This window comes from Hyalella azteca, unplaced genomic scaffold (assembly GCF_000764305.2).
Source record: "Hyalella azteca isolate HAZT.00-mixed unplaced genomic scaffold, Hazt_2.0.2 contig13692, whole genome shotgun sequence".
Taxonomy (NCBI): domain Eukaryota; kingdom Metazoa; phylum Arthropoda; class Malacostraca; order Amphipoda; family Hyalellidae; genus Hyalella; species Hyalella azteca.
The window spans coordinates 139,595-167,487 of NW_025943604.1; the positions used below are offsets into that span (position 1 = coordinate 139,595).

Below are 27,893 nucleotides of genomic sequence, written 5' to 3' on the forward strand. Positions count from 1 at the left end.
CTACCCCATTTTTGTTGAGAGATTGGCACAGAATCATATCCCAAGTTGCATGGAACGAAGCATATGATTGCATATAAAATGGAAAAATGATTTATTAAACCTGTACATTCTCGGCCAGTAAACACAACAGAATTAAAAGGTGTTCGAGCAGTAATAAATAAAATTTTAAGTAGGAGTTAGTTACGGTTCACGCCTGCTTTATATTTTTAGGAAAGTGGGAGATTTAGGTTTCTAACTAAATGCAGAATTAAATCGTATCCCGCAGTTATATGATTTAAATTTTGATTTTTAATTTTAATTTAACCCCACGTGTGGATTAATTTGAAATAGGAACAGAAATATTAAAAGGGATATATAGTATGTGACTTTAGAATCGCACTTGCCGACCAAGCCGTTCACTCTATATTGCATGCAACGGGAAATTATAAATTACTCTATCAAATTTACCCTATTTGGTGAGATCAATTTTGGCCAATGTAGTTTTATAAATCGCACAAAAAAACTCTTACATCTCACGAGATACTGATGCCCTCAGCTACAGCTCCTCCCTGTTATATTGTAGCTTATTCCCAATAATATTTATTTCAATTTCACTGCCACAACTTATTCCCATTTCTTTTGGTTTTTATATTGTCATTCAGTTATGTCTTGGTTAATAACTAAAGTTTCTTCCTAATTTACTTAATTATTTACATTTTAGGAGTGAAATTTTGCTGAGCTGTCCGGAAGCAACGACTCAAAAGATTTCAGTGCATATTTGAATTCATTCATGCTTGCTACTCGCCAATAATACTCACTACTTCTTGAACAAAAATTTAACGGTAATTGATATCAGCAAGCAAGGAATGAATAAGGAGTCGCCCTTACATTCAGAGCTGCAGTAAGCCAACAGTAAATAAGGAGCTCCCTTACATTCAGAGCTGCAGTAAGCCAACAGTAAATAAGGAGCTCCCTTACATTCAGAGCTGCAGTAAGCCAACAGTAAATAAGGAGCGCCCCTTACATTCAGAGCTGCAGTAAGCCAACAGTAAATAAGGAGCGCCACTTACATTCAGAGCTACAGTAAGCCAACAGTAAATAAGGAGCGCCACTTACATTCAGAGCTACAGTAAGCCAACAGTAAATAAGGAGCCCCCTTACATTCAGAGCTGCAGCAAGCCAACAGAAAATAAGGAGCGCCCCTTACATTCAGAGCTGCAGCAAGCAAACAGAAAATAAGGAGTTTGCTGCGCGGGCGAGCTCAGCTATGGCGCTGTGCGTGCTTCTTTTGTTTCGGAGGTGCGTCAGTCGAGCGACCTGCAAAAACTTCTCGCAACAAAAGCCTTAATTAAGCATTGTTTTCGAGCACTAAAGAGCCCCTTTGCCCCACATCAGATAGATCTGACTGATGGTATGGCCTCTAAAAGTGACCTGCCAGCGCCTATGCCTGCGTTTATAGCTCACATGCTTGCTTGTGTGCCTTTCTTATGATACTAAATTATGTGTTGCAATTATTTCAAGATCCTTCACTGGGTCAAGGTTTGTGTTGGCGGTAATTTTAATATATGCATTAATAATTCAGTGTTTGCGTCTTGTTGGCTATGGTTGAGCACGCAAAGCAACCAAAAAATTTTTTTTCCTCCTAAAACTACGTTCATTTTTGGGTGAATTGTGTTCTCTTGAGAAGTTCTTCGTATAGTAAGAGTAATCAATGTAAACCAAACTTGATACATGTACGAGACAAACTGTTGGGAGGAACTTTAGATCATAAGGTCAGTATTCTATGTTAATCAAAATCATCTAACCTATCACAGACAACTTGAAAGTGTTCTACGAAAGGATATGAAAACCAATTTCTATGTAAAATTACAGTCAAATAAAAAAACATACTCGTACATGATAAAAAGGAAAATTTATTTCGAATTAAAAATTCACCTCATGCCCAACTGCTACTTCATTAAAATGACAAATTGTATACTGCCGCAAATAACATCCAAAAATACCAACTCACACCACGGAAAATGCTCTCAATGTTTTACTTTCTCCCCTATAGCAGCCGACGAAGGCTCATGTATCAGAAGTATAGGGTTGAGGTCGCGTGTCTACCCGTAGTGAATTGTTGCCGACGTGCTAACAGTCTCCAATCTCCATGTGATGTAAGCCTCATCTGATATTATTGTAGTAAGAAAAGACAATCCTAAATGACTTCACTTATGGAATAATAATACAATACCTGCAATTATAAATCCCGGTACTCCGAACCTTGACATCCAGAATTTCATACTCTTGAATCACGAATCCCGCATTCCTTGATTACGAACCCCGACATTGCGCATTCGGTCGTTTCGAATCCTGTCATCCCGAATCCTTCTTTCTAAATCCAGGAGGTTTTCCAACTAAATTTATGCTACCGTCAATGCCATGACTTACGGCGTCACAGCACATACTGTACATATACGTCGCCGGCCTTGAATAGAAACGATTTATTTTGTAAACAAAACTAAGCTACAATTTTCTAGCACAATCTAAAAAGCTTCTCGTTTATTATGTGGTAGTTGAACTCTAAAAATTGTAATTCTGACCGATATTATACCGTTTTTAGTGACGAACGGTGGAGTACGTGCAGTAGCTGTGGTGCGTGTGACATATTGACTTTTATGTAAACAAAGTCATGTCTCGGCCTATATTTTTTATGGAACTCCTAACTTCACCCCTATTTTTCATATTAAAAGGAAAATTCAATTTTGAATTTACGTATAAAATTTCCGCTAATCATAAAATTTTGACTAGTGCATGTTCCTAACAAGTGCTTGGCATGCTGACATTATTAATTAAAATCTATAAAATTACATTCACTCAATTCTCATTCAAGCAATTTATAATTGCCAAAATATTCAGGAAAATGAAAGAGCAGGTGAGGGCTCCGTATCCTAGCCTCTCGTTGAGAGGTCAAGTGAACTCTTTTGAGTAAAAAAATCCGAACCCTTCCTACTCCACGTGTCCCGCACAGAGTGGATGACCGTGCCTGTTCTGTTCTGCTCTGTCTTTAATAATCAGTTGAGTCCCAACTCAGGGAACTTTATTATTTAATATAAAGATTAAACTCTAACCAAAGCCATGTGCAAATGTATAAATCAGACTCGGATTATATCACGCATGAATGCACAGCTATATATAGTGCGTGCGCATTGCCGATGAGATTATTTGGTCCTTGTATCCGACGAAGCTCTTGTTTTCAGCTTACTTGACGATGCAAGGCCTCAAAATTTATAATCTGCAGAGGCTCGGTCAAAACACGTTTTTTAAAGGGAAAAATGTGAATAATTAGACACGTGCGTGAAGGCAAGCGCAGCACTGCCGTATTTGCCGGTGTCGCACGTCTTCGCTGCGTTCTTTTCTAATTTCGCTTCCTACGGTCATTTTTGGCCAGAGACTTCAAGAGCTAGTGCAAAATTCATTCCATGCTCAAGGAAAAAAATTCACTCAGGCTCAATTTAATTTCGCTGCTTCGTATTTTTGCAGTTCATGGAGTAAAAGTGATGTTTATTACTGAAGACCAACTTAAATTTCTTGAGCAATATTAAAGGTTTGTTCGAGGAGTCGAGTCTTAATACAGTTTTAATGTAAATATTTACATTTCTGATAAATTGAAGTTAAACATTGCCCACACTACTTAAGTGTCTTTGCTTATACTGCATGCTTTGCTTGTAATATTCTTATGAAATTTTACCAATAATGCAGTTTACTACGATTGTATTTAATGCGAATATTTTTGGTCAAAACAAAAAATCCCCTCCATAACTTGCTTGATTGTCACCTTCTTTAATTTTTAATTAGTTCAGGTATCGTTTTTCATGAACTTTCACTGCTCCTCAATAGGTAACTTAGAAGTCAATCATATTTAGCATTATGTTAGCCATTCATGATTTTTTTTTCTCAAAAATTGCATTGAATTTCCCACCGAGCCAGTGATTTCCTTTTTTAACAGCCCATACTCAATTAGTCATGAATGGAGCAACGAAACAAGGCGTTAATGGCTCACGTAGATCTGCACTAAAGATTTAACGACCAGTAATTGAAGAAAATTTATGAAACTCTAACACTATTCATTTTGCTCAGGCATCTTTGACTTTTTACTGTACCCGCAATGCAAATGACTTCCAATTGGCTCATTCGATCACGTCAATCCTTCTGCTGCAAAGGGGAGCAGCAAGCGCAGTTCTTCTTAACATGGTAACTATATTAATGCAGTTTCTAGTGCACCACAGCTCTGTATATAGCGTTGCAGGGGTTGTTCTAGCTCAGCATGGTATCTATTGCAGTTTCTAGTGCACCACAGCTCTGTAGCGTTGCATGGGTTGTTCTTATAGCATGGTATCTATTGCAGTTTCTCTAGACAACGCTAGCGCACGGGGTTGTTCTTAGCAAGGGGCGCACTTTCAAAATTCGTCTTAAATACCTGTAGCAGCCATTAGTGCACGTAACTGCTAATTTCTCAAATTTTATTGGTAGATTTAGCTTGAAATGCCGTCAATGATTAGCTGACGGAAAACGAATCCGTAACTAATTTTGATATTGCGGCTCGTGGTGGTTATTGTAGATACCAGTGCACCACAACAGTGTTGCGTGGTATGCACTCACTGCACTTGCCCTGCACTGGCTTAAGTTAGACTCTAGTCACACCAAGGGTGCAGTTCTGTCCGAGGCTCAACACCTTCAAGCCACAACATCACTTCACGGATGGCGATTTCTTTGACTTTCCGAACGTAGGAATGTGCATCCGGACGGCCATGCCGTGCAAAATACCACATGAATAACACTTCAGAATGTGCCCTTGACGGTAATAACTTCAACCTGGCATGGAGGATCGTAGTTCTCCCGTAAAATTTTTGTGGAACAAAGAAAGCAAAGGTGCTTCATTCTCGTAGTCCCGATACATTATGGACGTCTTGACGTTTCCTCTGGGCACCAGCGGTGAGCGGATTTATCAGAGCTGATGTGAAAATTGAGTCCCTGAGAACCTATGAGGCCATCGACGAACTGTCCTACAAATCGTGCTGAATACAACGCTGCTGTGGAAACTTGCGAGTGAGAGAGAGATAATCCATGAAATTCCACAATACTTTCGTAAAATCGCGGTTCTTCTTTTGTTAATAATCACTACACATAAATATTACAATAATTATTTCATTCACCCCATCACCTCCAATCCTTTCTCTCACCTCAGCCACCTTCCCTCACCTAACTTACTCCCACATTTCCAATTTCTGAGCCCCTGACGCGCATCGCTGATGAAGTTGTCAATCAAAAATTGCGGCTGTGTCGATAGCGCGCAATCAAGAATTAGTGCGAGAATGACCCTTTGTGCCCGGGCCTTTGTAACGACTACGAATGATCAACGCCCCGCCGTAATGATACAATATCGAGGCAAAAATAGTAAAAATTTACGATATATGTACATACGTGCTCATCAGCGGGAATATTTCCTGGCTACAACAAAATTAATGTCCAGAAATTTTAAAGGAAATCCATACGAAGGAGCATTCCTGAATCGAAACCAGAGTGCTTCTGGTTTGCAGTCGTGAATCAGTCAGTAAAGATTAACAGAGAAGAAAGTGCCTGTGTTTAATTGATGAACAATTGGTTCGTTATTGTATTTATTCAACACGAAATCTCCAATCAGAAGGTTGCCAAATTTACTTCTCATGCATGACATATTCTCATGGGTGTCATAATACCGCGATGTCACCGGAATTTTAGAATCAATAAAAAGAAAATATATTCGATTAATTATGATGATGGAGGGCTGCGTGTGACGATCACGTCTCTGATTTACAGATAAACAAAGAATCTTTGTGAAATAAAAAAAAAAGTCGGAAAGAAAGATTAGCCATAGACATTTCGCACGCTAAGGCTTATATTATGGGCGTCTGCAAGACCAAGCAGCAATCGTAATGTAGGGCGGAGCGGTGATGTAGGCTGTGCAAATTTAGTCGATGCCTTTTTGATGGAAGTCGAAAAAATGATGATGAATGCGCCCACCCAGGTCGCGGGACGCGGCGCCGGGGCGATAGCGGGGGCAATCGCACGCTAGAGTTGCTCGCTAAATCCGCATATTGAGCCGCTCATCTGCCTTCATTATGACGGGCTGTTCATGCTGTCATCATTATGACGGGCTGTTCATACTGTCATCGTTATGACGGGCTGTTCATACTGTCATCATTATGACGGGCTGTTCACACTGTCATCGTTATGACGGGCTGTTCATACTGTCATCATTATGACGGGCTGCTAATGCCGCTATCAATGTTACGGGCCGTTCATACTGTCATCATTATGATGGGCTGCTAATGCCGCTATCAATGTTACGGGCCGTTCATACTGTCATCATTGTAATATGCTACTCATACTGTCATCATTGTAACTTATTCCTTATACAATCATCATTGTAACTTTTCATTCATACTGGCATTATTGTGACATGCTGTTCATACTGGCGTAATTTTACCGTGCTGACCAGAATACTATTATTTATGGCGTTTTGTTCGTTGAGCCATCAATTTATTGACTATTCCGACGCCCTGCTCACACCGCCTCAGTTGTAATTAAAGTGCTGGTCGTAACGCTGCAGATATGACGTGTAAAACTTTATTATATTAATTTTAAAACATCTTAATCGATTTATAACCGCTAGAAAATAAAAAGGGCTGTTTCAGCACAGAATATGACGCTAGACCTGCTTATTCGAAATTATAATTAACTAGAAGCACAATAAAGTTTGGATTCGAGTAGCCGAAGCTATAGAAACCTGAGCTCTTAGTCAGATTGGGAATACATCAATGATGTTTTAGTTCACTTTGATACAATTATTTAGAATTTTTTATACCAAACTTAGATCATTTAAGAAGGTATTTAACAACTGTTTGGTTTAATTCGATTTGTTTCGGTTAAATTAATCAAAGGCGGCGATGTTTCAGTTTCTTCGGCTCCTCGGAGGCGCTCTAATTTTGCTGCGAATAATCGGCCGTCAGGAGCGATGATGCGGGCATACCCTGAGTGTCGTCTGAGTTTTGCATGTGGCGTCCATAATGGCAATATTGGGGCAATCTCGTAGTGCTGTCTCCCTTCATGTGACACCAGCAATTTCTCACCGGTCCTCAGATGAAGGGCAATTAATTTGAGGCGTCCCCTTCACGTTTAAAAGTGTACTTTTCATTTCAGATATTGAAAGGGGGCGCTGCGTGCCATTCTCGTCAGAAGCCGGCCTCTATGCAGCGTCTAACCCCTTAGTAAAAACTGCCTTTTCTGCGGCAACGTTTTTCTCATAATTACTGGCGGTTTAATTAGTAATATATCAGGCTGATATGAAGTATATCATTGCGTCTAATTAGCGGTTAGTCTCAAAAAGTCATCCCAACAACGATTAAAGATACGACTGATATCCCGCTTTTCGGTACCATTTAGTTGGTTGTTGGTGTAATTTGTTCGTGGTTCCGTTTTAGGGAACACATTGAGCAGGGGGAACATAGCTTATCTTCTCTTAAAATCTCCCAACTTCCTCATCCCGGGGATCGTCAGACCAGTCCCCTCCCGTCCGTCTCCTGTGGTCCGGTGATGGACTAAAACTCACACGTGTGGTCTGATATTGTGAACTAATACGAAGGGACGGCATTCATCACTGTTTTATTCATCACAGTTTTAATCATAGAAATTCTTATCTGGAGATCTCGTCTGGTAAAAGATATTCCTGCGCCCAGTGAAACGAGCCGCACGGCAGCGTCTTGCGCAGCTCTTCTCTCTATATCCCAAATTGAGCATTGAAAAACTGGTGTCTTATGTTACGTAGAGTCGAGCTGACGCGGATTACGGTTTTCGCTTAAAACATACGGCTTATTTGCCGTCCGTTTCGCAAGGCAGCTCGTCTATGGAACAAATAAAGCTCAGAAAATAAATTTGCCGGTGACTCAAATGAGACTTAAAATACGGTGGGCAGACTGGTGTATCTTTCTATAGATGCCTTACAAGATTTAATCAAGCCATATTTTTGCTGAGGGTCTTTTGATTAACGCCAGATTTGAGAGCTCAAAAACAGGGAAACGTTCAATAATAGCGAAAACAAAAGCATAATGTTTCACTAAACTCAGAATTTTGAAGCAATGAATAGTAATTGAATCCTTACTCCATCGAGATTGACGTATTAAGCAACTATGATCTCGGCCTTGCGACTTTTATAACATGATGTGACAGACAGTCGACCATAAAAACTGGTACCATCATTACCTACACGAGTAATATTACTAAGGAATGAATTTATTAATGACATGTCAGCGTTTGTGAAAAAATATTTATGTGAATAGATGTTAATTCCAAAAGAACAACATTTTAAACGCGCCGGAGTCTACGAACGGCGACAATGTGTCTAATTTCATTTTCGACCCCGGCATTTTCGAGCATAGGCACCAACAACTGTCATAGATGACCTTCCTTTCTTCATTGGCCTATTGATAAATTTTAAGTGCACAAAATATTCTGAATTAAATACGTGGGTGATACCAGTGAATTTAAGAGTACGACCAATGCTGCGTATTTAAGAGCTTGGCCGCCATGTTCGGCCAGAAGACGGAAGGGAGCCTGCGAGGTGTGCAATTGTCGGGGCCGTGAATAGAGCTCCTGGCTATCTAATGCTCACCAGAGAAAGGAGCAAAGCCTACAACTCAGCCGGGAACAAAAGAAGATCAAAGCTTTTGTTGTGCGTTCAACGAAGGCACGGGGGTAAAGGCAGCGATGGATGAGAGCCCGATCCTGACTTTTAATGAACAGCACCTGCAAATGGACCAAAACTTGACTCCTTTAATTGGTCGTTGGTGCGCCTGATCTACGAGATAGCATCAGCCTGATTAACTTGATCCATTTGTGCCAGCCCTGCGCAGAACTTCTGCTCTTTATGACCATCGCCCTGAATTGTCTACAGTTCTGCCAATGGCGGCTATAATGTGTCTGCATAATTATGATATTTCCAGTCGTATTATCCTCTGGATGTCGATAATTTCACTAGAAACTAATCTAAACAGTTCGCATCGAATTTTTTTCCAGTTGTGCAAGACTATTTGGATTATTCCTCATTTCACTTTAAGGGCATCTGTAAATAAGTTCCAATGATCCAATTTTATAATAAAAAATCTTTTCTACATTATTTTGGAACTTATTTCTAAAAGTTCCAAAATGGATACGTTTTGGCGTTGTGACGAATGGATCTGCATGTCACTCTCAGAATTTTGTTTGTTCAATCGTCAGGCCTTGCACTAGATTGCTTAAAATCGCCCTGAATTCCGCTTGTTTTTCACCCACACTTAATCAGTGTGCAAGTGTTATTCCTGACACCAAGACCCGAGAACACTAATGTGTGGACGTTAGCGCTATGGAACTCTATAAACCTCCGAGGCCTTCATGAAGCTGCTTCATCTTACGCTGCATTTACCACGGCTTTCCTAATCATCAGTAACTAAGCCACGTCCTGAGTTTTATTTGACCGTTTTTCAACGATAGCAATCTTGCATGAAAATGTTTTATGCTTTTTTTGGCTTCACTACAATAAGATCTTCCTAACAAGGCCTGGGATGTGACACATTGGCAGTTTTTATATAGGTTTATAAACTCAAATCTAAATTAGCTTGCGGTAATGAAAACTAACCAGTTCCGTACATTTTTACCCCGTCGAACGATCGGCAGAATTTTTCCCTATGCCTACCGGCGTTTTGTGTCCAGCTGTGGGACTACCCCTTCGTTTACTCGTGCACATTGGCTGGTCATGGGACGCAAATTGCGCCGATCTGCATAATGTCTTTACAATTGGCAAACGCTGCGTTATTGCACCGCTGAAAGATGGCCTCGCAAAGCAGGCGCTGCTGTGTCGCTTCTCTGTCCGACTTCAGCGGCGGGCCAACTCGCAGGCTCTGACGCATGGCTGCCATAATTTATCCACACAAATCGGCTAATGTAATTTATGTACACGACTATATCAGCATAAATGGGCTACAGTAATTCATCAATACAATTTGAAAGACTAATATGTTAACATAATCATCTGCACCCGTAATTTATCGACACAAATCGGTAAATTATTGAATCGAATATCCCGCTGAACTTTTACTCAAACGACGCATCATGGATGGTTTCTCACTTACTATAAAACTGATCAAAAACTTGTAACGCGTTCATGCTTACTTTGTGGAATACGACACCCATTCACTTGCGTATACCCAGAGTGAGATATTTCTTCATCAGTCATTTCATCGTGTTGGCTCAAAAAAATACTTCATTAATTATTTTTAGAGAACAATAAAGGTTTTATCAAGAAAATAATAAGATGAGTACATGTTGTCTATAAAGCTGAAAAAAGAGAGGAATATTCCGCCCCAAAATATGAATAAAACGCCTTTTTAAGAAGGAACTTGTATCTTATGGTGTCGTTTGACGCTCCATGGCGACACCCGGTGAGTTTACAGCGGCTGCGGAATTTGAAGTTGGAAATCGATGCGCGCGGGAAGCGATTGGGCGGCCCAGGTCCTCGAGCAGATACTTATACATTTTTATTTAGAATCTTTTCATATTTAGAAACATTTTATCGCCGAGCCAGAATGTTGCTCGCGAAACTTTTTGAGAGCTTTTGCCAGAACTCGAAGTGTGCTGGGCTACGGGAGCTAGGTTCTCTGTGAAGGCTGTTGGTCTAGGCGCTGCGTGATGATATGGTGCAGGCTGTTGGTCTGGACGCTGCGTGATGATATGGTGCAGGCTGTTGGTCTGGACGCTGCGTGATGATATGGTGCTGCTGTTGGTCTGGACGTTGCGTGATGATATGGTGTAGGCTGTTGGTCTAGGCGCTGCGTGATGATATGGTGCAGGCTGTTGGTCTAGGCGCTGCGTGATGACATGGTGCAGGCTGTTGGTCTGGGGCTGCGTGATGATATGGTGCAGGCTGTTGGTCTGGAACCTTAAACCAAACTTATAAATTTAAGCCAAGTTTCACCATTTGGACTTCTATTTCTGACTTGTCCCTAAATTGCTAATTAGCGTTCACCTACAAGATTAAACCTAAAGTTGAACCCAATTACTTGGGACATCTATCAAAAGCTTTGAACTTCGATAATTTACTTAATTCATTAGTAAAACTTCCACATGATAGCTGAGAGTTCAATTTAAAACATTACTACATTAGGTACCTTAACTCATTAGATTGAGAGTGGCACTAACTTTGAACAGTTTTGAAACTCTGGACAATGAAACTCGACATCAGTGTAAAATTATACTACGACTTCAAACTTCGAGACCATGTCAGCCCATAGCACAAAGATATTTTTCTTCTGATATTTAACCTTAGATTTCAATTTCTCATGTTTAAAATAAATTCCGTTAAAATAATAAATTAATAAATAAATAAATAACAAACTTAATCTTATAGTTTCCTTAGTTTTAATTTCAGTTCGAAGCATAAAGGTTGAATTATACCCTCAATCTATAAATTCCATGAGAAATTTTAACTTAGATTCTGAATTATCAACGCAAACACACGGCAACGAAGAAAAAATTTTGGCGTTCCTCAGTAGTCACCCAATTTAAAATCTCCGAGAGAATTGAAATTAGAATCAAAAGGGCTTCATATGCGATTTCAAAACCCGATAGCAGCCGATGCTCTTCCTTTTCTTGGACGCTGCGAACACTGCATGGCTTTCGTATCTCGTGTCCGTGGCACAAGAATACCTCCAAACGCTATCAAAATTCCTTTGTCAAAATCCTTCATTATTATCGAGAAAGATTGCACTCTTACGACTCGCTCTGGAGTCTTCAAGGCTGAATAATTGAAATCGATTGTAAAAAGGCAAGCTTTTTCGGGAATGCTTTGTTGCGATCTTAGCACTGAGTTTCTTATCAGCACAGGGTTCGTGTAAGAGGAACCGTGGTTCTCATCCGTAAATAGTTTTTCGACAAAATTATTGTAAATTTGTGAAATTGAAATGTTATGATTATTACGGTAGAGGAGAAGAGGCAGAAGCCTCTCGGTCGAGTACGCACAGCCAGATCGTGTACGTGTGCCCCGCAATCGTGTGCGCATCAGCCAGATCGTATACCTGTGCCTCGCGATCGTGTACGCACCAGCCAGATCGTGTACGCGTGCCTCTCGATCGTGTACGCACCAGCCAGATCATGTACGTGTACCTTGCAATCGTGCACGCACCAGCCAAATCATGTACGTATGCCTCGCGATCGCGTACGCACCAGCCAGATCATGTACGTGTACCTCGCGATCGTATACACACCAGCCAGATCGTGTACGTGTACCTCGCGATCGTGTACGCACCAGCCGGATCGTGTACGTGTACCTCGCGATCGTGTACGCACCAGCCAGATCGCGTACGTGTACCTCGCGATCGTGTACGCACCAGCCAGATCGTGTACGTGTACCTCAAGATCGTGTACGCACCAGCCAGATCGTGTACGTGTACCTCGCAATCGTGCACGCACCAGCCAGATCGTGTACGTGTACCTCGCGATCGTTTACGCATCAGCCAGATCGTGTACGTGTACCTTGCGATCGTGTACGCACCAGCCACATCATGTACGTGTACCTCGCGATCGTGTACGCACCAGCCAGATCGTGAACGTGTACCTCAAGATCGTGTACGCACCAGCCAGATCGTGTACGTGTACCTCGCGAGCGTGTACGCACCAGCCAGATCGTGTGCGTGTGCCTTGCGATCGTGTGCGCACCAGCCAGATCATGTACGTATGCCTCGCGATCATGTACACACCAGCCAGATCGTGTACACGTGCTAGGCGATCGTGTACACACCAGCCAGATCGTGTACACGTGCCAGGCGATCGTGACTGACAGGATAGCAAATACGGCCGATATCGGCCGCTGGTTGCGCTATCGAGCAACTGACCGCGCCAGGTCTGCCAATCTGCAGCCTCGAGCCTGGCTTTTTCTGGCGACAAATCGCCGTAAGCCTCGCAACGCAGGCTTATACGGCGTTGTAATACTTTTTTTATTCATAGCAAGTTTTTTATTCAAGGTAAGTTTACATTTAAAGGTGATCCGCAAAGAAAAAATTTCACTAGACGCTATTTTTTGGCTATAGATCGTATAAAGGATTGAAGCAAGGTCTAATTTAACGTATGATCAATAAATTCAAGTGTCATATAATATAAAACGTGATCGAATTGGTGATAACTTAATCAAAGTTTTACCTCTACAGATAAATTTTCGTTGCATTAAATGATTCATATATAAATTAAATTCTAGCATTGACCTCTCAGAACTATTTTTCTAGCTTGAGGTATAAGTTTAGATCGCTTCTTCTTCCTTAGAGGGAATCAACGGGGACTTTCCTGAGGGAATATTTATAGATTGCTAAGCGGTCTGTGATTGTTGACCTCAGATAAAGGCGGACTTCGTGCAATCATCGGAAAGTTTTCAATCGTCAAGTCGATCATAGCCACGGCACGTAAGTTAGCTTTCCAAAATGGAAAGATAACTTGTGGAAATTGTACAGTTTTTGTAAAATTTCGGTTGAGTTGTCGAGCAATTCTTGTGCAGTTATATTATGCAATTCATGTAGTTCAAGTGCAGTTAATGTGCAATTTCGATCAGTTCAGGCACAATTATCGTGCAGTTTGGCATGTTTTTTAATTAATGTGGCGTTAACACATTCGGTTTGATAAATTGCATTCCTATTTGAGTGCAACGGGGAGCTAGGATTACTGTATTTACCTTTTTTTATACGAGGTTAAACAGATCATTCCTACGATAAGGAATTCGCATTTTTTATGAAAGTTCAAACTCATAATTCTTTCTAATGAAGCCGCCCAAATCCAGGACAGAAGTACGATTTAAGCAAATTAAAGTCGGTGATATTTGTATCTTTGGGTACATTTATGTAGTGTCTTTTGATGAGATCATAATTCGTACGAAGTTCATTACATCTGGAGGCCGGCACTCATAACGTCTTAATAACTCTTGTGCTAATGAGAGGCTGTTGCTCATTGCGAAATTAGATGAATCTCCATTAGTATTGCTTAAATTAGTGACCTCGACACCGTAAAGGTGATTAAACAGGGCTGTAGTTACAATTGTTAAAGGATTACCTAACGTTATATTTTTAATATGTTACCTAAGCATTACAACTGTTGCAATTATTAAAGGGTTACTTGAATAGAAACGTCCATATATTTTCAAATTGCCTCCCTGAACAACACCAAATCGTTTATATTTTAGAATATGTTAATGATTGAACGCGTTCACTTAGATAAAGTTTTTCACATAATTATATTTTGGGAGGCTGAAAAATTTGAATGCCTACCAATAAATGCTCTCGAAGATTTTATTGGAATTTGACTTTACAATTTTATTCAGGCTAAATTAACACGGAAGTTATCAATGCGCCAATGTGAATTGATATACAGCATTTAATTGACGCTCATTTTAATCCCAGACGCTCATTTGAACTAATTAAATACCGAATTGCACGAGGGCTTTGATTCAGTTCACGTTATTAGATCATCGCTGTAAACAAAAAAATCCGGCAATAACCGAGTCACCCAATAGTTTGCTTGAATATTTCTTGGGGATTAAATTATTTTATGTCGCTAATTTCATATTCTTGGTCAACATAACAAAGTTACTTGCACTTGAAGAAATTAACCAGACCTTGAAGAAATTAACCATTAACTACCTAGTAAACTTTGAATTAGGTGTACTATCAAGTGTGATTGAATAATTAATAATTGTGTACTATCTTGATTGGATAATTAAGATTTAGAGTTCACATATTGATCCTAAAGTATAAAAAAACAATTATTATTTATCAAAAGTAGAATTAAAATAAAATAAAATAATGACATTAAATCTAATTATTGATCGACATTATATAAAATTGAGTCTCGTCGGTTGACATCCACTGACAAACTATAATCAAACACTTTTGCATCATCAATAATTATAATAGAAAATCAAAGCTATCCATCGATCTGAGGTCCTTCCTTTTCCAGTCATACATCGTGACGACCATCATGCAACGCTCTTATTATAATCAAAAGATCGCTTATTTTAAATAAACCACCTATGTTTACAAATGCGGCTTAAGCCGAAACATTTCACTAAATTTGATGTTTTTTGCCTTTCGTTTATTTCGTTTACTTCATATTTATAAATAAGTTAATTGCGTTTCGCTCATCGTGTTCAACACTAGTAAATTAATTACTGTACGTCTTCTGCATAGTGTATACATAAAAGGTATATAGTCTTACATCTCTCACTCTAAGTTCGATACTTGCATGAAGTTTATGCGTATTGCTCTAGTGTGATCAAATGTTCAATTTTTACGTTCAGTCGAGCATTTGTTTCAGAAACTTCCGTTAGTAAATTCATGGTTAAATAATTCATATATCTACCGTTTCTTCATTTTCAAGTTTCTTAAGAAGTTACTGTAATGAAAATGAATTTAGTCCAGAATTTCCTAATCTTCTGCAACATTATTTTGCTATTTTTGCTAATTTTGCTAGGGAACTCTGTACCCTGTATATAAATCATTTATTGCAGGAAAGGTAAAACATCATTAAATCAGAGTAAAATTGTTTCACATGACCACGTTTGGCAATACAAAGTTTTTATTTTTCATTATTGAAATAAATGAACTTGCATGGCGAATCTGTATTGTTAACAATGATTTTATTTGAAGATACTAAATATATAAATTCACAATATGTAGATAAAAAGCGCTGAAAATTAAAATATCATAAGACTTAAATAAAGTATCCTTTTGATAAAACTCATGAGATTAAATACTTTCTTTATCTCGAACAAGCGTTAGTTGCTTTCTAATTTCGAAATTGACTTAAATTTTCTTCTCAATTCAAATTTTGTTTAATAGAACGTGATGCATTCCTTTCTTCTTAAAGGAGCCAAAGACGTAAATTTCTAAAATACATTTATTCTTATAAGGCGATCACCACTATTCATAGCAATTAGTGCGTAAAATTGTCCAAATTGTCACTAACTTTCTTATCCGCTACATGAGCCGGAAGCGAACGTAGTACTGAAACAACCCAGCACTGAAATGGGTCTGGATAACCCACACACAAAGTGAATCACTATTTAAGAGAAGTCTCACGCATTTCTCTGAGTGAATGAAAAGTTCTTTATAATTCGTGGAAATTTTCCGAGCAGAAATGCAGCGCAGTGAAGAGGAGGCTGGGGCTGAAGGCTGCACGTTGCCTGCATGCTAATGCTCGCGGTGCTGCTATTGTGAAGCACCGCTGCTTTCTGATGAAATTATCTTGATCAAATGTAGTAAAAATATGGTTGCATATTTCGCATTTACATTTGTGGAAAACTCGCGAATTAAGAATTTACACACTTTTTGTAGTGATTTTCAATTTCTGGGTTTTCTATGACAAAAAGATCGTCGCAAGCAGTAAGTACGACATCAGCACCACATAATACAGCGAGGATGCAGCACCACATAATATATCGAGGAAATGAGCTCGTCCAGCTCGCCCGGAGCAGATTTGTTTTACGACTTGGCCAGAATTGTATTCTGTTGCTGCCGCAGGCCACGTCCGATCTGCTCATGCGAGAGGTATTTTGCGATCGAAATTTTATCATCGAATTATCATTTCGGTGATTACGGTCGATGTATTACATATGTAAACGATACGCTACTCGTACGCGTTTACTAGATTGCGGTAGTATATAAATTAATACATAGAGAAATAAAGAGTCACCAGCAATAAAACCAAGGTTTATGTCCAATTTAATTGCTTTGACTATGAATGTACTTCATGAGTCTGTTTTTTTATAAAAAATAACAAATTTTTAAGCGAAGTAAAAGCGATTCAGGATAACTCAATGGAACTCATTGCGATTTACATGAATTACGATTCTTTATTCTAATATAAATATCAACTTGTAAGCTGCTATCGGCTTGATGGTCTAGGGGTATGATTCTCGCTTAGGGTGCGAGAGGTCCCGGGTTCAAATCCCGGTCAAGCCCAGCTATTTTGAGCCTCAATCTTTATTCATGGGCGACCACAGACCAAAAAAGTAGCCGAGAAAGTGAGCGTCAACAAGGGCGACAGACGGCGCGCGCTCTGAAGAAATTGTAGCTCACGGAAAGTGAATGTGAGAATGACTTTAAAAAGCCTGGGCGTGAAACAGTTCCGTGTCCTGACTGCTATGTGACGAGATGAAAGTAACGATGCCAAGGAGTGTTTACCACTACAAGCATGAGCTCAATTAATGGAACTATATTGACAAGTTCATATGCGAGTAACGAGAAAGAGTTCCTGACGTATGCATATAGGGAACTAACCTTTTATTGGAATTATTTCATAGTAAGACAAAGCAATGAATGATAATCACCAATTGCTGTGGTGGTATAATAATAATTACACTGATATCCTCTTCTTCATGAGAATTAATGAGAATCTGCAACAATTTGGCATCCAAAAACCGAGCGTCTTCGTAGATATGCAATTTTAGTTATGGTGGCGAGGCTTATTTTATTATAATGTTACTTACAAAATCAAATAAAAATGTAGAGCTTGAATGGACGGGAAAAATTTCTTCTTTACCGTAACTAACTAATGACAAAAACGAAAAAATTTATCCTCAATAAATAAAAAATCTGAATTTCTGATAGTTATTTAGGCGTACGGCAATTATACACGATGTATATGATTGATCGAATTCAGGGGCAACTCATTCATTCTGATATTGTTATGGTATTGTTATGCGAGAGTTAAGACATTCGAATGTGTTACGGGACGATGAGAGTACGTAAAGAAAATATTGCACTGAAATGCAATATTTATCGCTATTTAATATCGCACTGAAATGCAGGCACCGCGTAGTTTTCTTTAGCGAGACGCGAGGCTCGTCAGGTGACATTACTGTACCAGCGCCGTAATAATGCCGACGTGCTGCGCCGTAATCATGCCGACGTGTTGCGCCGTAATCATGCCGGCGTGCTTCGCCGTAATCAAGCCGGCGTGTTGCGCCGTAATCATGCCGACGTGCTGCGCCGTAATCATGCCGACGTGTTGCGCCGTAATCACGCCGATGTGTTGCGCCGTAATCATGCCGACGTGCTGCGCCGTAATCATGCCGACGTGTTGCGCCGTAATCAAGCCGACGTGTTGAGCCGTAATCATGCCGACGTGCTGCACCGTAATCATGCCGACGTGTTGAGCCGTAATCATGTCGACGTGCTGCGCCGTAATCATGCCGACGTGCTGCGCCGTAATCATGCCGACGTGTTGCGCCGTAATCAAGCCGACGTGTTGCGCCGTGATCAAGCCGGCGTGTTGCGCCGTAATCATGCCGACGTGCTGTGCCGTAATCATGCCGGCGTGCTGCGCCGTAATCACGGCGTAATGCGCCGTAATCACGCCGACGTGTTTCGCCGTAATCATGCCGACGTGCTGCGCCGTAATCATGCGACGTGTTGCGCCGTAATCACGGCGTAATGCGCCGTAATCACGCCGACGTGCTGCGCCGTAATCATGCGACGTGTTGCGCCGTAATCATGCCGATGTGTTGCGCCGTAATCACGGCGTAATGCGCCGTAATCACGCCGCCGTGTTGCGCCGTAATCATGCCGGCGTGCTGCGCCGTAATCACGCCGACGTGTTGCGCCGTAATCATGCCGACGTGTTGCGCCGTAATCATGCCGGCGTGTTGCGCCGTAATCATGCCGACGTTTTGCGCCGTAATCATGTCGGCGTGTTGCGCCGTAATCATGCCGACGTGTTGCGCCGTAATCACGCCGACGTGCTGCGCCGTAATCATGCCGACGTGTTGCGCCGTAATCACGCCGATGTGTTGCGCCGTAATCATGCCGACGTGCTGCGCCGTAATCATGCCGACGTGTTGCGCCGTAATCACGCCGACGTGTTGCGCCGTAATCACGCCGACGTGCTGCGTCGTAATCACGCCGACGTGTTGCGCCGTAATCATGCCGTCGTGTTGCGCCGTAATCGTGCCGACGTGCTGCGCCGTAATCATGCCGACGTGTTGCGCCGTAATCATGCCGGCGTGTTGCACCGTAATCATGACGTAATGCTGTACCGTAAGCCGTGACGATTGCCTCAAAGCGGCTATAGCCATAAAATGCTGTCATAACGGCTGCGTTCGACGCTGTTATGCCCACACTAGAACTCCGTCATGAATACACATCGCAGCAACTTACTTATACATCCAATCATTTGCGTGAAAAAAGTGTATTTTAGATTGTATTTCCGTATGCAATTCAATTAGGTTATTCGTAAAGAGAGCTCCACAATTTTCGTGCACTCTCACGTGAATTTTTGTTTATATATCCCTACGGTCTTCTATAGCTGTTCTATCTCGTTTATGTCCCTAAATTCCGGTCAATTAAGCAGCAGTTTGTCTCGCTTTCGTCGAGTTTATGAATTCACTGAACCGTGGTCCTAAACACCACTGAAGCCAGCGCCGCGTCATTCCTATTCCCTTGAAAATTTCCGCAGTTTTTCGGCGGTCATTTGGAGCGGCAAAAGAAGCTAGCGTCATTTGGGCTTCATTGCTTCTTTGGTGCCATTAATTTGCTGCGGCAATTGGGTGTCCGCCGCAGTCTGATGATGGCCTGGCCTTCATTAATTGCCTGTCCCGATATCGTCTGCGCCTGATACTCAACTCCAGACATCGCCTTAATGGTAGTTTATAAATTATGTAGCTTAATTCTTAACTAACAACTGAATAATACGTAGCTCTTGAGTTCCCTTTCGAATATAATTAAAAATTAAAAAAGTGAAGGGAGAAGTGTTAAATTTACAATTTAACACTTCTCCGCCATGCTTGGAATAATTCTATTTCGTGTGAGATCATTAGGATAATTATTTAACATTTTTAATGGCTGGTAAGCCTTCGTTAGATTAAGTTTTTGCCGTTCGTTATTAAATTTTCGGCTGTGAGTTTCTGTTGGCATCTCACTCTTAATTAATATGAGGAGGACGTCAACGGTTGCCGGAGTCGCTGACAGCCACTGACCAGCGTCTGATTACGGACACAATTAGAACTAAACTAGACTCCACGTCTAATTAATCAATCTTATCACAAGATAGATGATCCCGCATCATCCGCAAGGTTTTTTGAAAAATGAAACTCTGAGATTTCTTGCGTTGACAATGCGGAACCGAAATATCTCACTTAGTCTATTAACTTGAGAACAATTTCTTGCCAAAGGAATTAGAAACTTCTTTTTTGAATTAATATGTAATTTGAACGTATGAATTTGTAATATTAATTGGCAACTCTTTGTTTTTCTTTATGCATCACCTAAATAACTGAGTTTCAGATAGTGGGATGACATAAAATTAAGCTAAACTTGATCACTCGATCCACATTTACTTTGCACAAACACAGTTCTGATTATATAATAGTCTTTGAATTTCTCCACCTTACCGCCCATGCCAATTAACACAGAGAAAAGCGGCCATCTTACTCGTTGTGTTGGTTCACAAAAGGGCTTGGAAATTTTTATGAAATTTTTACAAAGTTTAAGAAGTTACTTTGCCAAGGGACTTCAAGAAATGACTGGAAGCGGAAGGTTTTGCCAGTGTTTGAGTGTACGCTGTGCATTATACGGTGTACACATGTACTTAATTAGTTATAAAAATACTAATATGGTTTTTATAGTAGATCTCAGTCGACTGATACATGTTATCATAACACGCTGGTTATTATCCGTGGCCGTTCAATAAATTGTGTTCAAATTCTCTACATCATCATATATTTATAAAAATCGATTGCGGAAAAATTTATTTACAGGTTCTCGTCAGCCATCACTTAAAAAACTTACAACAAAGAATAAAATTAAAATTCAAGATCAGTTATCATTTAAATTAAGTACCTAGTGTTTCTCTCGCATATTTGCTACACTGATCTCTAAGTATAACATAGAGCTTGCCTTAATTGTATCGCCCTCTTCACGATTATTGCCAGTACTGAAGTCAACGAAACATTGCTCCACCATACATATAACGTTGAAATAACTTTGAGTAAGCGTTATTTTTACCAAAAATAACGAGAATTAAATGTTTTCTCTCCTAAATTAACTCTTAATCAACGTAGTTTCGACGTCATTTAACTGGAAGGTGAAGTGTTTCAGAATTACCAGACGTCAGTTTAATTAACTTCCGCTTACAGCTTGAGTCGCGGCAAGACAGTTTTGTTCAGTTCCGAAAACAGGCCAAGAATTTTTCAGGAATTTCGCGTTCCGGTCGCAGCAAATTGCGAACGATTTACAAGTCATACATAGAAGCGACTGGTGAACGCCAAGCCTAACGACAATGTGACTCCAGTAAATGCATTCTTTGCATAGCATAAATAATTAACGAGCGGTGTGATGATGATGATATGAGCTACAATAGAATGCTCAATATCCTGCATGTTGCTATTAACCTTCAGTCTATTACAACATTATCGCAATAATCATTTAGCAAATGTCAAAGATTTCAGTCAAATAATATTTTAATAGCAAAGAAATATAAGTAATTCGGAAATGATATTAATTTGGAGAACAGATTAATTCAGAGATTCGAGTAAAATGCGATTAATCAATAAACTATGCAGCTGGTCATCTTTTTATTATATGAAGTAAATACATGCAATATTTACGTTATACATATACTTACAATATTCGTCTACGTTACATATAATCAAAGCCGTCGCTAAAGACCTCGTGCATGAATCTCTTCTTATTATATTTCGACTTTAATTCACTTTTTACTCTCAATTGAAATTCAGCAGCTTTTTCCAAAGCCTTAACTTTCCCTAAATCATCTAGAGCTTTGTAGTTCCACGCAGCCGTATTATTATCAAGCACGTAACTGAAGGACGACAACGGGGCACCAAGAAAGTAAATCTCAACGCCAGGCTTGACGCGGGCCATGACTACATGATCGTGGCTACCATAATCTATGCCGGAGTAAGTGAGTTCACAGCAACAAAGACCCGAAATAAAATAGCTGATCATGTCATAGCTTCCATCCGCATTTGCCTCCAGATGATACGCAAAAATATAGCTGCCATCTTCACGATCGGTGAAGAAATTGTCAGAGCATGGATCACCGGAAATAATTTCAGAATTCTCAAGCTTTACTTGTAGATTTTTTCGCCATCGTAGTAACGGAATGTCTTCAAGGGAATAAATTTCCATGCCAGACTGCATTTCCATCTGAACTTGAAGGAAATTGGTTTCCATGTGTATGCCCACTGCATTGATCCCTACTCCGAAATGCTTAGCCCGTGACACCTCAGGAAATATGCACTCCCCGCTCTCAACGACCTCCTCGTAGATCCAGTGGTCGTACATGGCATAAGAATCTAGCGTAGTGGGCCATCGCTCCAGAGCCTGCCTTACGACACTCATTTTAATAGCGTAGCCCCAGCCTACTTGAGACTCCCCTCTTCTCACTCTGTTCCTCGACAGATACAGGCGGGGGCTGGGGAAGAAGCTCGTTGCTGTAGCGCAATACAGAGTTGGGTCCCGCATCATCACCGGCATAACTTGTGACATGTATGAGAAGAAGTCAGGGGATACCTCCACGTCCTCATCTATGATCATCACTGCGTCGGCACTCTGGAAATTTTCGGCTATGAACTTGAAAACTTTCCTGTAGTACTGGAACAGCATCGGGTTTCCCGTACCCTCGATCTCAATTACAGTGTAATTTAGTTTAAAGAAATCTAATAGTTTCAATGTGTCTGCAGTTTGTCCTCCACAGAGCACATGCAAATTTTCAGGTCGGAACCCTGGTGAGAGATGCATTGCTTTAAGTGCTGCGTACATGTACTGCGGTCTGGTACCCACTGTCATCACGATGGGAATTGAATCAAGAAAATCACTATTGTTTAAAACCGAACGAGGAAATGGAAACCAAGTTTCTGAACATAAATCATCGAGAATATTCATTGTCTGGCAAATTTCATATCTATCCGTCTCCATTATTTGGGTCACATCCCTGGCATCAGCAACAGGGATAAACACATTCGCAAGGACAGGGCCCTGGGTGTCCAGCACGGCAGTTTCGAGCAACGTCCTGCCTCCCTTGACGAAGACCCAGACCCAGTGGGCGCCGGCGGGCAAATGGTGCGCCATGAGCGCCCCTGCGTCACGGAGGTCGTCAGCCGCGCCCCTGAGACCCGCGGTGCCGACGGCTGACACCACCAGGGCCACGACGCTGCCGGTCTGCAGCCGCGTCAGGTGCCACCGCAAGTCCAGGTAGAAGCCGAACAACTCGTGCGTGCGGAACATCTGATGCAGCAAATGCAATGCACTGTTCTCAATGCACAGCGAAAGCGCTTTTTACTTGAAAACACATTCAGAAAAATTATTGGATCATCTTGCTAAAAAAATTATACTTTTTTACCACAGTTCGAGCATGGACGTAGCTCGACCTTTTTCGTGGGCCAAAATGGGTCTGAATGAACCCCACAAAGACAAACAGTGTGTCGCTATTTGGACAAAGTCACACTCAATTATCTGAGTGTACGTTTCAATGGTTTTTTATATATCGAATATTCGCTTTATCGTCGCGTACGACACGAAAACTCGACTTAAGGACGTGGATCTCACCTTTGCAAATGTTGTGTTATGAGTGACGGGATTCATCACCAGCATCAGTAGGCCTGTGATCAGAGATGCATTCTGCAAACAAAGATTATTAAATTTAATGAACTTTTTAGTGACTTATAATTTCCTTCATTTTATTTTTGATCATTAATAGCAAATAAAATTAGTTTTTACTTCGATGTTGCACAAGTAGCTAGGCCGGGCTGAACTCCATTATTCCGTTTTCTGCAAGCCTTCATTCGGCGTTTGACATCGGAGCTACCGTTTTTCAGTTAAATGACCAAAACGTTTTATTACAAATTGCATCATAAAATTACTACAATACAGACGATAATTTCATCTCCTCAAAGTTACCCCTCGCGTAAATATTTTACTAAAATGATATAAAATATTGTTGTGAAAAAATGATTGTGAATGACACATTTTCATTGCATATGCAAGATTTTGGTTATTCTAATTAACCATTATTATGATCATTTATTTTTCAGAAGATGTCTATCGCACTACGTGCAAAAATTTTCTTCCCAGTGTATTTATTAATTACGTTTTCATTTGGCAGCTAATTTGCATTGAGCGACAGGGAACAAGTTAGCTTTCTCCTATTATGCTTTCTAACTTTTTTAGCATTGTAAGTTTAACATGAAGTAAACCAGGAAAATTATTCACGATTCATCAGTGGTAAAATATACATTTTGGTTTACGGACGCCACCCGCAGCGCGATCAGTGGCCGCATGAGGTGAAAATTCTACGGATGTCAGCACGCCTTTGTTTAAAATGGATACAGGCCCGTAGTGGGACCTGTTGCAATAAGAACCCATAGCTTCTAACCTCATTGGTGTTGCTGGCGCTCGAATTAAAATCTTCAAACTGGACGCTCATATTCCAGCTCATGTTCCTGCAAAGAAAGAATTTCATCAAAATATTTCCAGTGACACTTCAAACTTGCTACACCTACGTGGTGAAATATCACAATAAAGTTGTACATAATAATACATGGAAATACATGAAATATTAGGAATATTTCTACAGTTAATGTCGATTTCATTCAGAATCTGCGCTGAACTTTTTATTGTGTTTAATTTCTGATTTAATCTCATATCGTTTTTTAATGCTTTTAGAGCTCATATCGGTATTTGAAAAAGAAATTGAACGAAATTTTGTCTTGGAATTTGTTAAAAGCTTCGAAAATCAAGCACCTGTTAGTTCTCAACACCCGTTCCAATTAAACACCATTGCTTGGTCCGACGTTTGTTTCACAAGTCAGTACAAATCAATCAACGATTGAATGAAATAGATTCACGCTTACAGTTTCTCCTCATTTTGCTTATAGAATAGAATAGAAGTGTCGGCGCTGAAGAAATAGGCCCATGGCCTGTTTATGCATTACGCGAAACTCATACTGACATTTGTGTTATCCGTAACAGTTTTTGACGTTTGTGTTACACAAAAAGTTTTTGAAATGTGTGTCATGCGTAACACTTGTCGACATTATAGTGTTATTCTTGGCACTTGACAGAGATTCAAATAACGTGTGTAAGGTCCGCCGATCTCTATCCAGTTTGGCATGCCTAAGTCATCTACCTCGAAATTTATTAAAGCCAACGGTGTTATAAAACCAGTCGATATTGCAAAATATTTACACTTGAGTAAGCAAAGGCCTCAGGTAATTGAGAAAATTGAGAAGCTACTCATTTTTATTTAAAAATCTGACTTTTCATTAACGAGTTTCAAGGAAGCATTTAGTTGCGAGAACGGGTTTTTATTCACGTTAACTTTGAGAAAAAATCGCTGGTACAAGACATTTTCACATTTGGTACAAGTTGGATTGAAGTGGCGTACATTAATTACGTGTCTAGACATGGGGTGGTAGCAATAGTTCAAACAAGCGTGAATCTAATACGTTCGTTCATAAGCAGAATAAATAATCTAGTTTACTCTAATTTTTCTCAGATAAATTATGCAATTCGTTTTCAACCAGACAAGTTTTTTAACACACAAAATTGCTAAAGCTTTTTTAATAACTATTTATATTTCTGTAATATGTATTATCGTTTTTATAATAACGATTAAAATCTCTGTGATAATTTCTATTTGTATATAATCGGTAAAAAGGACTTATTGCCATCGTGTGGTAATCTCTTATCGCAATCATACCCTAACGTCACCGATTCCAGTTCGCTCCTCTGGACTTGGCAGCCAGAAAGATTTGACGTCACCTCGAATACAAGCCATCTGAAATATGAAGGCTATTTTAAAACTAATTTGTCAATTCTTCTTACATATACATATATGCATTTTATTAAGGCCTGGTACCTTAAAATAGTTCAGACTTTCCAGAAAAATTCGTTCATTTAGAGTATTATTGCACCATACATACAGTGGGGGGAAATAAATATTCGTACACTTAAAAAATCGTATTTTAATGTATGTAAGTACACAAACTTAACAGGAAAAGTGATTTAAATTATGTATAGAGACGCATAGTATTCAAAAATACTATCAAAAGAAATTAAATCTCAATGCAACAATTTTTTGACCCGAAGAAGTTAACATGTTGCATTAATTTTTGTTGCATTGAGATTTAATTTCTATTGATGCTATTTTTGAATACAATGCGCCTCTATACATAATATAAGTCACTTCTTCTGTTCAGTTTGTGTACTTACCTACATTAAAATACGATTTTTCAAGTGTACGAATATTTATTTCCCCCCACTGTACATGCAGAGACACACCGGATTACATAAACGATTTGAAAGAAGATTTGTGAATCATTTGGAAAGCAAGATATTTGCTTCAAACAATCTATGAATAACTCGCTGCGGAACATACTGTAATAATATATTTTTTTGTTGCATTTTTTATTTTCAAATCAACCGTTGTATTTAAAAACATTCAAGTGACGTTGTTGAAATTTTACTTACTTTTTTATCTCGAGGTCATCTGCATTGAGAAGGCACACATATCGTATGATACACAGAATACCAAAGAAACTATGAAGCCAAGTTCTATCAAATCTCATTATTTCTTCAGTCGCACAACTCAACGCCGGCAGATTTTTTTATTTAACAATTCGACTGGTCGAAGCAAACACGAGATATGAACTCATCTCTCCACAACTAAAATTTCAAGCTATGTATAAACAAGTAGATAGAAGGAGCGTTGGCACAGAATTAAATCTTGGCACCTTGTTATAACAACGCTGTTAATAATTTTCTTTGGTTCTATATAACAAAATTAGTATTCCTTTATTTATGTCAAGGTATAAACTTGTTGGGACATTGGTTTTCAAACATGGCATGTGGTCGGTGAGCTGCCCGGCTGAGTGGGTCCAGTTTGACGCTTATGACTGCGACTCCAACTCTTGAATGCTGAACCTTCTGTTTTTTTCTGACTATACCTAAGTAGTTATTAGTTGACCAGACTGATTAGTCTTTCTTCACAGTCGTATGACTAGCTGACCATCCTCTCTAGACTTCTCGTATACTCGCCTGACAAGTCTTCCCTTATTGAATTAATCAGTCAGTCAGTCTATATCCGACTGACAAGTCTTCCCGTCATGTTCGCTGACTAACTGACTTGCCTTGAAAGTCATTCTATCAACTCACTTGATTTGCTGGCAAAAAATGTACAAAAAATGTACATATGCCCATCAATTAGTGAATTTTCATTTGAACTTTCCTGCTGAACTTTCCTGTTAATGAGGAACAACGACAAAGGTAGTCATAAAAAACTGTTTAAGGAAACTGCGTCAGACATTATCTAGAAAAACTGTGAAGAAATGCTCCCCCGGCCGTATCAACATTGTTATGTATCCATTTAATATGTTTTTAAAGCCTTCTGTCTGTATTTTTTTGTACTGTATCATCAACTAACATTCGATGATACTAATGTTGAGGTAACTAACTGGGAGCTATACTAGAAGCTATACGTTAGCAATTCTAACTCTACTCTAGGAGCTACCTAGAAGCTATACAACGTACAGTAGAAGCTTCAGAAGTAATTGCTGATGCCAAAAGACCTGAAACATAGCATTAATTGGTTTAACTGCATGCTTGGTCATGAAAACATTTTCTCAATTCTGTTCAATATTTATTGATACTTTTTCAAACTCTAGAACATATCCAGCAGACAATGTCAGATTGAATCAAAGTTGAAACAACGTACTTCGCGACGTTCTGGATTAATAACGTTGAATATTAGTCCAGAATGAAAAGTGAATCCATGTTATTTTATCAACGTCGTACATTTCGACGTTATTTCAC

At 39.8% G+C, this 27,893-nt stretch overlaps 1 protein-coding gene and 1 non-coding gene across 2 annotated transcripts; one reads left to right on the plus strand and one right to left on the minus strand.

Annotated features, from left to right (window-relative positions):
• Positions 1–16,955: 16,955 nt before the first annotated feature.
• Positions 16,956–17,027, plus strand: Trnap-agg. Its single transcript has one exon. It is a non-coding gene; the product is annotated as a tRNA-Pro (tRNA).
• Positions 17,028–21,680: 4,653 nt separating this feature from the next.
• Positions 21,681–26,719, minus strand: LOC125178916 (protein O-linked-mannose beta-1,2-N-acetylglucosaminyltransferase 1-like). The gene is made up of 5 exons (XM_047883782.1): positions 26,553–26,719; positions 25,783–25,860; positions 24,457–24,523; positions 23,631–23,702; positions 21,681–23,309 (listed from the first exon to the last, which is right to left on the minus strand). Exons 1-5 carry the CDS (start codon positions 26,648–26,650, stop codon positions 21,702–21,704), a joined length of 1,923 nt encoding a protein of 640 aa, XP_047739738.1. The 5' UTR covers positions 26,651–26,719; the 3' UTR covers positions 21,681–21,701.
• Between the last annotated feature and the right edge of the window lie 1,174 nt (positions 26,720–27,893).

Coding starts and splice junctions, on each gene's coding strand:
- LOC125178916 (XM_047883782.1), bottom strand. CDS start 26,650: ATGAGATTTGATAGAACTTGGCTTCATAGTTTCTTTGGTATTCTGTGT. Junction 24,524..25,782: donor CTGGAATCGGTGACGTTAGG/GTATGATTGCGA, acceptor CTTTCTTTGCAG/GAACATGAGCTGGAATATGA. Junction 23,310..23,630: donor ATAACACAACATTTGCAAAG/GTGAGATCCACG, acceptor TTGCTGCATCAG/ATGTTCCGCACGCACGAGTT.